Source organism: Mytilus trossulus, chromosome 12 (genome assembly GCF_036588685.1).
Source record: "Mytilus trossulus isolate FHL-02 chromosome 12, PNRI_Mtr1.1.1.hap1, whole genome shotgun sequence".
NCBI classification, from domain to species: Eukaryota; Metazoa; Mollusca; class Bivalvia; order Mytilida; family Mytilidae; genus Mytilus; species Mytilus trossulus.
This window is the reverse complement of record NC_086384.1, coordinates 42,012,720-42,027,767: the sequence shown is the minus strand read 5'-3', so window position 1 is coordinate 42,027,767 and position 15,048 is coordinate 42,012,720. Positions and strand designations below refer to the sequence as shown.

The 15,048-nt window shown below is 31.9% G+C and overlaps 1 protein-coding gene across 4 annotated transcripts; it reads right to left on the bottom strand.

The window, feature by feature from the left end:
* Positions 1-1,478: 1,478 nt before the first annotated feature.
* On the bottom strand, positions 1,479-14,458 carry LOC134692108 (endoglucanase E-4-like). Of its 4 annotated transcripts, none has more exons than XM_063552525.1 (12): positions 14,368-14,458; positions 12,315-12,513; positions 11,402-11,606; positions 10,732-10,902; positions 9,845-10,029; positions 8,685-8,844; positions 6,498-6,609; positions 5,357-5,507; positions 4,406-4,562; positions 3,806-3,971; positions 2,391-2,581; positions 1,479-1,553 (listed from the first exon to the last, which is right to left on the bottom strand). In XM_063552525.1, exons 2-12 carry the CDS (start codon positions 12,498-12,500, stop codon positions 1,513-1,515), a joined length of 1,725 nt encoding a protein of 574 aa, XP_063408595.1. In that variant the 5' UTR covers positions 12,501-12,513; positions 14,368-14,458; the 3' UTR covers positions 1,479-1,512. The 4 variants fall into 4 exon arrangements, with proteins under 4 accessions (XP_063408595.1, XP_063408597.1, XP_063408594.1 ...); XM_063552527.1 differs by lacking the exon at positions 14,368-14,458 and adding an exon at positions 13,672-13,766 and having other exon boundaries at positions 1,488-1,553; XM_063552524.1 differs by lacking the exon at positions 14,368-14,458 and adding an exon at positions 13,586-13,675 and having other exon boundaries at positions 1,488-1,553.
* Between the last annotated feature and the right edge of the window lie 590 nt (positions 14,459-15,048).

Below are 15,048 nucleotides of genomic sequence, written 5' to 3'. Positions count from 1 at the left end.
AGAATTTCGTTTGGCTAAAACACCTTATTCAACAATTGCACCATATAAGATTATTTTCCATAAAAACCTTTGATACTCCTTTTATTCTTCTGTAGTGCACACAAAGGACTTCAATCGATTCTTTAAACATACTTAGTACTACAACTGTAGACGACGTTAATTTTTTTTAAATATACATTTGATAAATATCAAGATTCTGTCTTAATAACTCGTGTAAGTAAAGGCAACAGTAGTATACTGCTGGTCAAAAATAATAGGTCAATCTAAAAAAAATCTAGGTAAATAAACTCATCATAGATACAAGGACTACAATTAGTATAGACGCCAGACGCGCGTTTACAACTGAAATCGAGCGAAACATAGCAATTATAAGATGAACTGACGGACTGTCACATTCCTGACTTTTTAAGTCATACCTCGGATTATACTAAAAATTAGAGACCAAAGAACGTTTGAAAAAACCTCATGACTTAGAAAACGTTTCTTTAAAATGATAATTTGAAACCACATACACCTAACCTGTCTAGAAATACACTTATTTAAAAGGCATAAGGTGTCCACACACTAAGGGTTAATTGATCCTTCGGAACTTGTTCTCCCTATCAACATTTTTTTTTTGTAGATAGAAGTACATTATCGTTGATTGATACATTTGTCTACATTGATATAACAGTATTTGATAAATTACAGTACTAAAAATTTAGCAATGAGAGTGTCCTGTTTACCCTGTCAAAGACATTTAATAACAACTATGTTTTTGATGGGTGGATAATAGCTTTAGCATTCATTGTGTCCGAGTTTTTGATGTTCATAATAATTCCTCTGTGTACACATGTATGTTTGGCGTTTGGTAAATAATTTTGAAGTTGGTGAAAGCAGAAGATTTGTTATTTTAGTCGAACACCACATATATATAGTTATCAAAGGTACCAGGATTATAATTTAGTACGTCAGACGCGCGTTTTCGCCTACATAAGACTCATCAGTGACGCTCATATCAAAATATTTATAAAGCCAAACTAGTACAAAATTGAAGAGCATTGAGGATCCAAAATTTCAAAAAGTTGTGCAAAATACGGCTAAGGTAATATATGCCTGAAATAAGAAAATCCATAGTGTTTCGAAAAATTCAAAGTTTTGTAAACAGGATGTTCGGTACGGAAGAAATATTAGAATTTATGTTTTCAATATCATTTTCATATTACTGACTTTTGACTCCGTTGTTTATATTTTTCGACAGGTTACTTACTCTGTTGTAGGGCATAGTCTATGGCCTTAAATCAACTGCTATCATGTGCATTAGATTTGTCTGTGTGTTTGGTTGCCAATGCAATTGCAATCGTGCACAACATATTTTGAACTGTGTTTCCTTTTGAATCTGTCATACCAATAGTCGCAAATAAGGAAGATTGCTTGGAAAGATCAAAACAAATAAACGTTGTTGCATATTATTGCAAGCATCGCTTAGGAATACAGACTTTTTTCAAACTGTTTTTATTGAAATAAATTATTTCATCTGTCCAAAATATGTCGGACATGTAGAGACTTCAGTCCTGAAAAGAAAAGAAAACTTAATCAATATAGATAAATAAGTATATGCTTGAAGCAGTTAAGTTTCCTTTAAAGCCAAAATTTTCTGTCAGTCTTATTTAGTTGAAAAGTATTTGAAATCATATATTAACAGTTTAAAAAAGACTCCTAGCTTATTCTTTGCGAGGTGTACCTTAAGATGAACAAGTCCGAGATAACAAAGACGCTAATGATATGATCGCGGATGAAATGTTTACCTTAAGTTGCGTCGATATGGTTGTTTTTAAAATCATTAAAGATATGGTGATAAGACCCGTTTCATCTACATAAGTTTTAAAAGTTTCAATTGTCTCTAAAAAGCGAACCAACATATGTACTTTTAGGAGTAAGCAATGTTTATATTTACTAACCAATTCATCGAAATCATTTGAAAGCGTCAATTTTCTTTTTTTTATTGAACCTTAGCGTAAGGTTGCCCACGCATTCAATTTGCAAATATTCACAGTTCTCTTTATACTATTGTATCTGTTATCCGCTTAACTAAAACAGATATGAACAGACACATTGTTTGTATTGTAGAAAAATGCTATATTTCGTTTTGACACCTTTGAATAATAAGAATTCCCATTTTGATTAGTTATGCAAATTTTAAACTCTCGTTTCAAATATATTTCAAAACATCATATTATGCATGAATTTGTTTGATCGTAAACATATTGCAAATGCATCTGGTAAGATACGATTCGCCATGTCAGCTCTATGAGACGGCTGTGTATTTGTTATTATAGATTCAAATAAAATTAAGGAACCTCATTTCTTAGTATCAATATAGAAATTTAAGTGATCTTTTTCTATAATACCTGCAACAGCCCCTTGGAATCCAGCATTGTAGTCACAAGCCACTTCGTTGCTAACATAGTCAGTCCTGACGTCTGTGTATTTGTCATTTTGATCTGGTCCTCCTACTAGAGCACCATACAGGGTATGTGGATTGGGTCCTTTCTGCTGTTGCTGGTCCCAGGAACAAGGTGCTGGGATCATTGGACATGAACTGGAATGTAGTAGTTAGTTTGAGAAGTGTTAAAAATAAATCAAATTAATCAATCAGTATATACTTTGATATTTTCAAAATTAATCTAAATCTATAAGTACATGAAGTATACACCCATTAGTGTGAGATTAATAAGTGTAAAAGATTAGTTTATGACATGTGTGTTAAATATTTAAGTGAATAAAATTGAAAATGTTAATGGGGAATGCTTCAAACAATGGGTCTTCAACACAGCGTGGAAATCTCGCACATAACGGCGTGTTTCAGTTGGCTCGTTAACAAAATATACTTGTTCGTTGATAATGGAGGCCACACTTAAATGCAAAACATAAAAATGCCAGAGGTTCTTGACTGCGGCGTGGTTGATATAAAAAAAGAAGATGTGGTATGATTTCAAATGAGACAACTATCCATAAAAGACCAAAATGACACAGACATTAACAACTTTGGTCACCGTACGGCCTTCAACAATGAGCATAGCCCATACCGCATAGTCAACTATAAAAGGCCCCGATAAGAAAATGTAAAACAATTCAAACTAGAAAACCAACGGCCTTATTTATGTAATACATGAACGAAAAACAAATATGTAACACATAAACAAACGACAACCACTGAATTACAGGCTTCTGCCTTTGGACAGGCACATACATAAATAATGTGGCGGGGTTAAACATGTAAACGGGATCCCAATCCTCCCCTAACCTAGGACAGTGGTATAACAGTACATCATAAAAACGAACTATAAAAGTTAGTCGAAAAAGGCTTAAATCATCAGATAGACAAAAATACAAGTTAATAGATATAGGAAGATGTGGTGTGAGTGCCAATGAGACAACTCTCCATCCAAATAACAATAAACATGTTTTGTTAAATTACAACTATCCCCTTTACCTTTAGCCAATTTAGAAAAAAACAAACACCAGGTAATTCCTAGAGTAAAACAACAATACAACGACCATTTATATAAGCTTCCAGTGAGGACACAAATGAGTTCAAAAAGAGATACCTAGCAAACATGTTACTGTGTTGCTGTTGGCGTTGGCATCTACATTTTTTCAACAAAAAAACAGGGATTTTCAACGATTTGTATTAATATTTTTTATTTGACATGGGGTTTTCAGAATCAATTTAAATATGATAGCTACAGTATGTACATTGTATCTATCCTCTCTGATAAAAATGATTTCTATATCATTCAGAATTTAATGGAAAAAAAAATACCTTCCCCTGTGATGTGGTTGTGTAGGAGGATTAACTCCGAAGCCAACCACAAAACTTCTCCCAGTATCTCCAAGAGCGTATCCGATTTGACTTTTAGCCCATTTTCGATACTCCATTGGATGTATGCCTAAGTCAGCCGTTAGAAGAGCCATAAAGGCCATATTAGCTACAACATAACATGCAAGTCTTAGTAAGATAATAAAACGATGTGTTATCATACCCATTTATACAAATATTATAAATTATTTAAAACATGTAAAATGAATTTGCAAATTATCCCTTGCTCATCACATATCATTTTATAAGGCTAAGAGTATGCAAAATTTGAAATTGATATACATGTTACAATTTCAGTTATAATATCTGAACAAAATTCAAATGTAGCATTTTGTTCATGAAAGGCAAAAAGATACATTTGTAACCAGATTTACATTCAAGTAAATGCACATGGGAAACTGGGATAAGTTCTTATAAATTTGTCAAATTAAATATTGCGAGTAATTTATGCATGAGGACATCATTACAATTATAGTTATATTGAAATAATAAAGTCCTTATAACCTGACAAAATCAAATATATGTTGAATATTTTATACATACACGCGTATCTAAGAGATCCCCATTGTAATCTGAATGCCAGTCCTTTTGGAGAATATGGCAATGCAGCAGTACCAGTTCCCCCTGGTAACCAGTCGGTAAATGTGGCTTCTAGATCTTGTTTGTAAATATCCTTCTTTGTCATGTTGTACAAAAGAATCTATTAAAAACACACGAGAACTACAATATTATCACATCTTTGCATTGTGGTATACCATCGCATTCCTCATCGTAACATTAGTTCACATTATACACATTATACACATTACATTATGTTCCTTTAACTTTTTTAAAGACAAAACTTTTTCTAACAATTTTTTTTTTCGTAGTTATTGCTTTCAATGCATATGATTTCCTACGTGATGTATTACAACTTTGCGACTAGGTGCTAAGCGACGTCTATATTATGTCTAAAGAGATCAGCCTACGTTAAGGGACTTTTATCTTTAAAAAAAATACCTGATGTGTTTATGTTAACCATTTGGTTAAATATATTCTCAGCATTTGGGAATACTTTTTTTTAAATTCTGTAACACAAAAAATGTTCACAAAAAGGCATTGATGGAATTTACACTTTTAAAAGCAATACTTATATTTTATGGAAAGTATGAGTTATCGTCCATTACCTTGTTTTGCCCTTGTTGAAATCAAGAGCATTTCTAAAGGCCGACTGAGATCGACATTCCTCTTTATAATTGCAATGATGATAATTTGTAAGAATCGGGAATATATCTCAATAAATTGAATATATCGTTGCCATGGAACATGTAGCTAATATCAAAGTCACATAAGGAGATGAATAACCGAGGATTTTGATAAAACGCCGGACATTTTCACACATATCGTAGAAAATGCTTTTTAAGAAAAACACATAATCAAGATGTGAAGTTTATAGAGTTAACGTTGTATTCAAGTGAAAGAACACAATGCACAATATTAGCTAAAACACTGTACCATGTTTCCTGCATTTTTCTCGTCCCAAGACTGACCCCATGCTGCTCCGGTTTCATAATGTTTTTCAGCATCAGCTAAATATGAAGCTTCTCCAGTTGCTCTATGTAACCAAGCTCCTCCCCATGTCAGTTCGTCTTCGAACTCGCTAGATCTAGATAACAACAATAGATATTTATGAGAAGACAACTATTGTATGTCATTCCTCAATCTGCCCCCCTTGTAACTTTTATTTTATTTATTGTAGCTATATAGTGAACTTAGTAGCAAATGTCTGTCTCTCCATGTACTTTAGATAGGCAAGCAAAAAACATCGTTCCTACTTTGAAGGAAAACTCTTACATAATGGTTTAGCTCTATTTTTTTTCAATGGACAAACTTTTAAATATTATATCTTCATTTTCCTATATATATATATATATATATGTATATTCCATTATTGAAATCCTTAAATGAATCTACTGTGAATAAAGTATTATTAATAACAGAATTTAACCATACATTTATTTTTCGCCAAATAAATCGTAGTAAATATGACATATTTTCAAATTGTCTTTCATAAACATAAATAATGTAAACAATTCATAAAAAACAATCGTGCTAGAAAACATTTCAAGTGTCAAAAGGTGAATAAGTTTGTTGAGTATATTCCAGTTGTTTCCCTAAAAAAATACTATTGAATCATTATTTCCATGTATGCATATCATTACAACACTATCGATTTTAATAACTCTCTTTCAAAATACTATGACTTTTTCATTTAAGCATTTAGTGGCGATTCTAAATTCATGTTATGTCGATCGGTTTAAATCTGCATTTGGGTATCAAGTTAATAATCAGAATTCAATATCCCTAAAATGTTGAGTGTGAGAATCTAAACAACTAACTTGTCCTCAGTTCCAGAGCAGACATCGGACATTCCAATACAATAAAGAAAATTAAACACGTGACACACATATTAACGGTTTGATACAAAATTCCTTTTGTGATGATCTTAACAAACGCAAAGTTTGTATAATCACCCTAAAATAATCAGCGTTTCATTAAAACTAGTTTTATCATTACTTTATTATTTTAAGAAAGAAAAAGATGGAAAATATATATTCTTCTTATAGGTTTTTATTAAAAATGCTTTAAGTTTCACCTGTAATAGGCAGCTGCAGCGTTTACGCTATCACTGTACTTCCCTGTGTGAGTTTTAGCAAAGGTGTATAACTGTTTTGCGTGTGTCAATAGTTTGGCTGAAAAAGCCGGATCTGAAAAAAGTTTAATAATATTGTTATCAATTTGATAGAAAAGAAATATTTCATTGTGTCATTTGGTGAAATTACAATTGACCCAACACCATAGACATAAAAAGATGTGGTATATGTGCAAATTAAACAACTCTCCATCCAAAATACAATTTTTAAAAGTTAAGCCATAATAGGGAAAATATTACCTTCAAAACAGAGCCTTGGCAAACACCAAACCCCAAGCTATGAAAGGCACCAACAATGACTGGTGCAAAACCATTCAAACAGAAAAAGCAATGATCTAATTAATATGAAGAAACTAGAAAAGAAAAACACTGATGAACCCATCATCAATGACAACCAGTGAACAACAGGTTCCTGACTTAGAGCAGATGCAAACAAATGCAACGGGTTAAAACTTTTTAACAGGCTCCAACCTTCACCTTAATCTGAATTAATAGTGTAACATCACAACATAGAAATACACCGTGTCAAACAAAAAATAGAAAGACAATTATGACCTTGGACAAAATGAAGTTAAATAAAATAACACACACATAATAATAATAAAAAATGATTTTCCTGTAAGGAGTACATGTAGTATGGAAATATTTTTTTACAACTTGAACAAATTGTTGTTCATACATGTACTATGAGAGCAAACTATTACCGTTGTCAAAAACGAAATGCATTACATTGTATCAACAGGTCGGACTTATACGAAAGTAAATTTTTAGAATAGTTCAAGATACTGAAAAGTACCATATAGAAAAGAAGATGTGGTATGATTGCCAATGAAACACCTATCCACAAAAGACCAAAATGACACAAACATAACACCTATAGGTCACCGTACGGCCTTCAACAATGAGCAAAGCCCATACCCCATAGTGAGCTATTAAAGACCCCGATAAGACAATGTAAAACAATTCAAACGAGAAAACTAACGGCCTTATTTATGTAAAAAAAAATAAACGAAAAACAAATATGTAACACATAAACAAACGACAACCACTAAATTACAGGCTCCTGACTTGGAACAGACACATACATAAATAGTGTGGCGGGGTTAAACATGTTAGCGGAATCCCAACCCTCCCCCTAACCTTAGACAGTGGTATAACACTTTAACATTAGAACGAACTATAAAAATCAGTTGAAAAAGGCTCAACTCCTCAGATAGACAAAAAATACAAGTGGACGTTGCCGGGTTCTTATACATCCCGACATGCCTGATACACATTTTATTTCTCATTCCACGCTTAATGACCTAAACACTCTCATTGATTTTTCCAAAAGACTATTCATTTTTTTTTAATTACTTAACATTGTTTAGAACAGTAAATATTCAACCAAGAGAGTTACGTCATTTTCGTTTTGATGTATGAACGAGGAAACTTAGGTCTGACGACTCCCTTAACAGAGTTAAGTAGAAGATTGATGCGTAGTCCCATTTCTAAAGTTGTCTTGCTAGGTACCCCTTTTCTCTTTTTCCATGGAATATATTCCTCAAAACCTAAAATGATGTATATAAGTTTTCAAAAGTAAACGGTGTTATATTGATGATATATTAACAAATATGGTTATGCAAATGTTACCCTTATTCTTTTATTTGATCTGTATGTTTCAGCTCTGTAAATTATTTAAATATATCTTAAGTTGACGTAACATGGTCGTACGAAAGAAAAAATCCTCGTTGTGAGAAGTACTATTATGGATGTTATTTAAAGGGAGTTATTGTTAGTTTACTGTTCTGTATTTGCTCTATATATGTTGTGGAACTACGTGTTGTTTACGTAATGTTCTGTTAGAGAAATTTATTATAGCGCAAAAAATATTAAATTTGTTATAGAAAAAGAGAATTACACACCTACATTGCAGCAATCTTAAACAAAGAACACATATATATTAAGACGAATATCTCTTTTGAAATTACAATTTTGACGTTGCAGTACAAAAAGTATAACTTCGAATTTGATTTTTGTAAAAAGGCTACAAAAATAGAAATTAATGGTCTGACGACAATTAATTGTTTGACTTATAAAAATATTATTCGACTTCCATTTCACGTGTATTATTGCAATAAATTATAAAACCTTTGTCTTTAAAAACCAACGATCCTACGGTCATGGCGGCTGCATATTCTGCGGCTACGTCACTTCCGGGTTTACTGGCAGTAATTTTAAAAGCCGGTCTGTCTGATCCCATATCTTCAGGTCTTGTCCAGCTTCCGTGGTCTTTGCCACCATCTCCAACCTTCGTTCAAACAAGTGTATTAGGGAATCATACATATAACCTGATGGTTTATCAACGTTGAAAGTCGTATACAAACGTCAAAGAACAAAAAATCAGATAAATATAAGATTATTCTCACACATTATTTTTTGGCTTTCAAATTTAATTATATCTAAATTTTCTGAGAGATCATTAGGGGCGATCAATGTACTTATTACAATACTATTTGAACAAGAGGTGTTTATATTAAAAAAAACTTTTGAATTAATCTTTAACTTTAGTGTTGTCTGATTATAGAAAATACACTTATAAAATGATTTATTACTAATTTTGTTTTGGTTTCAATACATCATTGTCACATACTTTCTTCAGATGCATGCGATGTAATAAAACGACAAGTCTTTACTGCTAAATCTAGCAAAATTTATCTCCTAATTCCACATTAAAATTTGCCTAGTTTATGATTAAGATCAATTTGATAAACTCAAAATATTTATTGATGATATTGATTAAACAACTAAAATAGTAATCTTGTTTTTTTCTTAAAACAAAGGATGATACATAGATGTGGTTTATGGCACATATACAGCTACTTTTTTGCATTAGGAGATTAACTGAAATTGCTCTTAATTAAGAATGTTCATTCAATTATCACATTATGTATCTTCACTTTTGAAGTGCAACTGATATTTTACAATCCATCGGAATGCAACTAAACTTTAAAGAGTTTGTTTGAATACATATCATGTCTTTAGACTTTTAAATAACATAATATTTTGTAATTATGTACACAAATGACAAACTAGAACTAGTATTTACAATGGTATATCATATTGTGATTACTCAACGGATATAATTTAATGATTTGATGGGCATAAGGTTAATTTCGGTTAGGTTTTAATTGAAAAATATGCCTTTCTTTTTTTGGTCTTTATTATTTACGTTTTTAATGCGTTGTTATCAGATAGACTAAATTAGAATAAGTACAATATTTATCTTAAATACGTTTTTAAACGTTTACCTGAACATATAGTTCATTTTCTCCGGTATGGCATTTCAATAGCCACTCCAAAGGCCATCTAATGCAGTCAAACATTTCTCCTAGCTGTCCACTAGCGCGGTAAGCGTCAGGGTACTCTAAAAGACTCCAACCTAGCAAGGTGGTCGTGGCAGCCATTGGGAATCCAAATTTTACATTGTCACCAGCTGAAAATGGCGAAATTTCAAATATCTAATATTAAGTGTCTATTTCATTTGAATCAATTAGTTTATGTGAAAGATTTATACTGATTTAGTCATTAAAAACGATCCGATTCAAGCTCAAATATGAAAAATCTACCAAATATGTCGAAAAATGTCACTTTTCAGATGGTTTTTATCAAAAATGAAAGTTGCCGCATCCGTGTTCATCCAAAACCTTTACATATGTTTTGTATTATCATAAAATACAACTCACAATTCAATATCAAGGATGAACACGAATGCGGCCACTTTCGTTTTACACGAAAACCGTCTAGAATTTAACTAAAATGATAAAATTGTAAAGATTTCAGTAATTTAACGTGACTTAACGGTGCTAGTACTCGATATATGTGCAATGTATTGCCACAAACAAACCAGATTTATGTAGCAGAAACATTCTACTGTCCAATAAATTACTCCAAGATTACATTTTAACAATTTTGAAAAACTGCTATATTTTGGGGCCAAAAAGGGGCCTTATCGGCCTACTCCTTTGAGATTCGGACGGTTTTTTTCCACCGGTCTATATCCTTAATTATACATGTAGCATTGTCCTTGGGCTTTTCAAACATCATTATTTTTTTTTAATATAGTATCTACATGTAATGTCAATGCAGCAAGATGATTAATCCCGCGATGGTAAAAAAAATTGAATACATTGCCTACCGTCATACCATCCACCGGTTAAGTCTTCACCATTAGTCCCCTGATCATGTAGCGCGGAATCAGCTCGCCATGGTATTGGATTGTCTGCCGGAAGTTTTCCTGATCTCTGCGCATCATAGAACAAAATTGACTTTTCAAGTACTTCGTCATAGTTATATTTAGTTCCATCAGCTGTAAAATATCGTTTATCTGCTCATCGATATATGATCTTTCTCAAATGTGCATAGTTTAGATACAAGACTTAAAATGTTTTTTAAGTACATTTTAGACCCAACATTTCCAAAGTCATTGCTTTATACACCTTAGATGTTTTAAAAGTGTAAAGACAATCAAGTACAAATTTGGATTACTGTTTTTGAAATTACGACTGTTATATGGTTCTGATATTTTTTATAACTATTCTGGGATAGAAAATAATGTGGGAAAGCAGTATATCAATTTTATCGAACTGATTAAAAGTACGATTTTTATTGTATCTAGTATCTAAATAACGTATTTAAGTATGCGAATAACAGATTTGAAAAGAAAAAGAAAGCAAGATGTACTCATGCCTACTGAAAAGTTTTCTCGACTCTACGAACAGTTAAGATAATTGAATGACATCTGGAAAAATATGATCATTTATTTCAAGAGAGTTCTCTAGCGGTGCAATCATAAATTACGATCTTACTGTTAGGAACTGGAGGCACAGTGAAGCCATCATCGCCGAAGTTTTTCAAAATTGCTGTTGCCGTTGGTGGACTACTTCCACTAAATTTACCACCAATTTTGAAATCCAGTGATCCTCCAGTATGGGCTATAGCAGTGTGTGGTTTGTTGACAAATGTCCACACTTTTTTGTCTGCTGAATGAGTTACCTCGTCCGCCATGTATTGCTGTTAAAAGAATCATTTTTAGAGCATATGCAAAAACCTTTTGTTAACGAGAATAAGGGATCAGTGTTATCGGACAACCCATAATGGACGATAGTGCATTGTATCCAATAGAGATATTTGAAGCGAAAATATATTTTAAATGGGATACCATCCAAATCATCAAGGCTGATACTAAATGTAATAGTATAAGGAATCAAACAGAAAGAGACACGTCAATAATACAAATGAGCACCCAATTAACGCATGATACAGTGTGAGCATATCCGCCATACAAATTCAAACACAATGAAAAAGAGGGACAAAGATACCAGAGGGACAGTCAAATGTCACAATGGGGAAAGGACGTATATTCAACTCGTATAGCTACTGCGGACAAATCTATTTTGCATACATTAAGAGTACACACCGGATTCTGCAACAATATCATCAGCCAGGGCAGACATTGGCTCCTATTTAAAACATAACCAAATTGTCATGGTTAAAAAACCAAATGCAATAAAACAAATTAAGCCCTTTCATAGAATTTATGACTCTTATGAATTTATCTATCTTGAATTAATCCAAGTTTATTTTGTCTAGTTTTATTTTGTTACATATCCCATGTTAATTCGCTCTCACCCCATATGGAAATTACTGACCCTGTAAATATCATATTAGGTCACTAACACACTATGTTACTAATAATATCATACAAATTATGTATCTTACCGTTATACTTGCAATTGGTTGATCAAAAGTAATGATTGCCTCCCAACCATTCAATTCCTCCTGAAGATTCCAAACGAGATGTGCCTCAAAATTGTCATCCCAATTATGCATTTTGGTAAGTGTCGTTGTTAAGGTTGACACAGCTGTCGTAAGTGACGGAAGTACTAGTAACCAAGGCAACAACATGGTGACCTGGTTTCTAATGGAAATATTTACAAGTATATATCATGTGTTATGCTCAATCTGCTCTGTTGTTCTTGAGTTAAATTACCGAATAAATTTCAAGAATTCAAATTACTTGAAAAACATCTATAGTGTTGATTACTTTGTGTTTCTATAAAAAGTAAATTAACAAAAATATAAAACTCAAAGAATATTCAAAACAAAAAGCTTCTAACCAAATGGCAAAATCAAAAGCTCAAACGCATCATTCAAATGGATCACAACGGTCATATTTTCTAACTTGGAACAGACATTTCTAATGTGAAAAATCGTAGAAAACCCTAGATGTATGACTAGCTAAACCTCTCAGTCGTACGACATTATCGTCAAATTTGTATGGGCTACGTCTGCTATCAACAATCTACTTTACAAATATCATGCAACATATATATTGTAATAAAAAAATTAGCAATAGAATAAAAGATCTATTTCAGAATAAAAACAATATGTTTACAACATGTTCAGATGTTACAACATATATTTGTACTCTTGATGAAACATGATACAATAATCGATGGTACTAGCTGTTCGTTCTATTATTACTAAACCTCGTATAAAAATTATTTCATCTTAGACAATGTTCTTTTTCTAATGTTTAATAAGGCATTTCAAGTACTACTGTCATCTTAATTAGAATATCTTAGTTTCATCGCACATAAAAAAATGATAAGTCGCAAGCGTTAAAAACAACCATGTACTAATATTATAAGAAAAACAAGACAACTGTGTATTGATTTAATACAAGATTTGCATAATGATAAATTGGTTTTAATGAAAAATGTGTTTTTGTTATAGATAAAATTGTATAAACATTACACGTGTGATCATTTAGTTATGTATCATCTAGACAAAACAGTCAGGAAAATGGCCATTGCTATATTATAGTTCGTTTCTGTGTGTGTTACAGTTCGTTGTGTTTGTGTTGTGTCATTGTTCTTCTCTAATGCTTGATGCGTTTCCCTCAATTTTAGATGGTAACCCGGATTTGTTTTTTTTTTTTCGTCATCGATCTACGAGTTTCGAACAACGGTATTGTTGCCCTTACTTACTTTTATTTAGCAACGTCAGCACAGATCCAATTATCCCACCCAATTTAGTACAGAATATATCAAAGATAAGATTTCACATTTCTAACCTGGTTTCTGAACTTTTGAAGAATGTTGAATTTACTGTGTAGTACAAATGAACTTGTGTATGTAATTGACTGGTAAGTACAAAAGAACTGACTAGATATACGTATATAAGAATACAATTGAATATTTAATAATAAAATCTCAGTAAAGACGATTTTAACGAGTTTTTGCAATACTGGTGAAAATATCGCAATTGGAGTTAATAGTGTACATGCTGAATGAATATTTTAAAAAGTGTTGATTGATTGTAATTGAAATTGTTTGACCTACATCTGAGAGATAAATTTAGAACAGTGCAGTTGATTGTTTGAATATAAACAAATATCTACAAATCGTAAAGACCTGATAAACCTAAATACAGCATTTAGAATTTAAAAAAAAAGGCAATTGTATTATTTTGAAATGGATAGTTACATGTAACCTTCAATTTCTAATTTACCATAAACAGAAAAAAATAAAATACAAATATTAAAATTAAAAATCTGGTATGATTGTCAATGAGATCAAATGAGGTATGTTTGAGGAAATTGAATTTTTATTGTTGTTTGTAAATTTGCGATTGGCCAAAAACGTCTTTGTAAAACACAAGTTATTTCAATAAATGACATAACATTCATTTCATTTTGGGGTAGAAACTATCTCGTAGTATTTGAACTGTGAATTCTAAGTTATGAATAAGTTTCGCACAATACACTTACCTAAATCTACCTTGCTTACAGCTAATCTTCAGAACAAACAAAGTCGTTATACTAAATATAATTCGGTAAGGGTTAGCAGATAAGATGGGAAATTTCTTATCCTTGAACTTTTGAAACATATTAGAATGATTCGTTAGTATCAGGAGGCCTGTAAAGGAACACACTTGGAATCATACGTATGATATAAAATCTAAAAAGACTAGTTAATATATCGCATCGGTGTCAGCACCTAACAACCCTGAATAATGCACGTTTAAAGTAGAGATGTTTTTTTTATTTAATTTCATCAGTTGACCAAGACTTTAACTTTTCCAAACTTCACATATTATCATTAAGGTGGACCGGTTGTGAAATAGGTATTACATGTCGATTGTATAACCTGTGAATTCTGTTTATAACCATTCATGCTATTATCGGGTTATGTATCGCATGATGAACATATTTAGATAAAGATTGTCACGTCTTACGCAAGAGAAAATATTGAAATACAATTTCTAATAATATCAATTAGATTATCTTCAGTGTTTATATTAATTTATATACATGCTTAACAATGCGGTGATCAAAACCAAGTACACGGATGCACCATACTCACTATAATTTTCTATATTCAGTGGACTTAAAAAATTGGATTTCATCAAAAACTACCTCCACCAAAAACTTTTAACATCAAATGGGAGA

Excerpts from the sequence above, each read along its gene's own strand:
- LOC134692108 (XM_063552525.1), bottom strand. The coding sequence starts at position 12,500 with ATGTTGTTGCCTTGGTTACTAGTACTTCCGTCACTTACGACAGCTGTG. Across the intron at positions 11,607-12,314 it reads AACCAATTGCAAGTATAACG|CAATACATGGCGGACGAGGT; the intron begins GTAAGATACATA and ends TTCTTTTAACAG. Across the intron at positions 1,554-2,390 it reads ATTCCAAGGGGCTGTTGCAG|GACTGAAGTCTCTACATGTC; the intron begins GTATTATAGAAA and ends TTTTCTTTTCAG.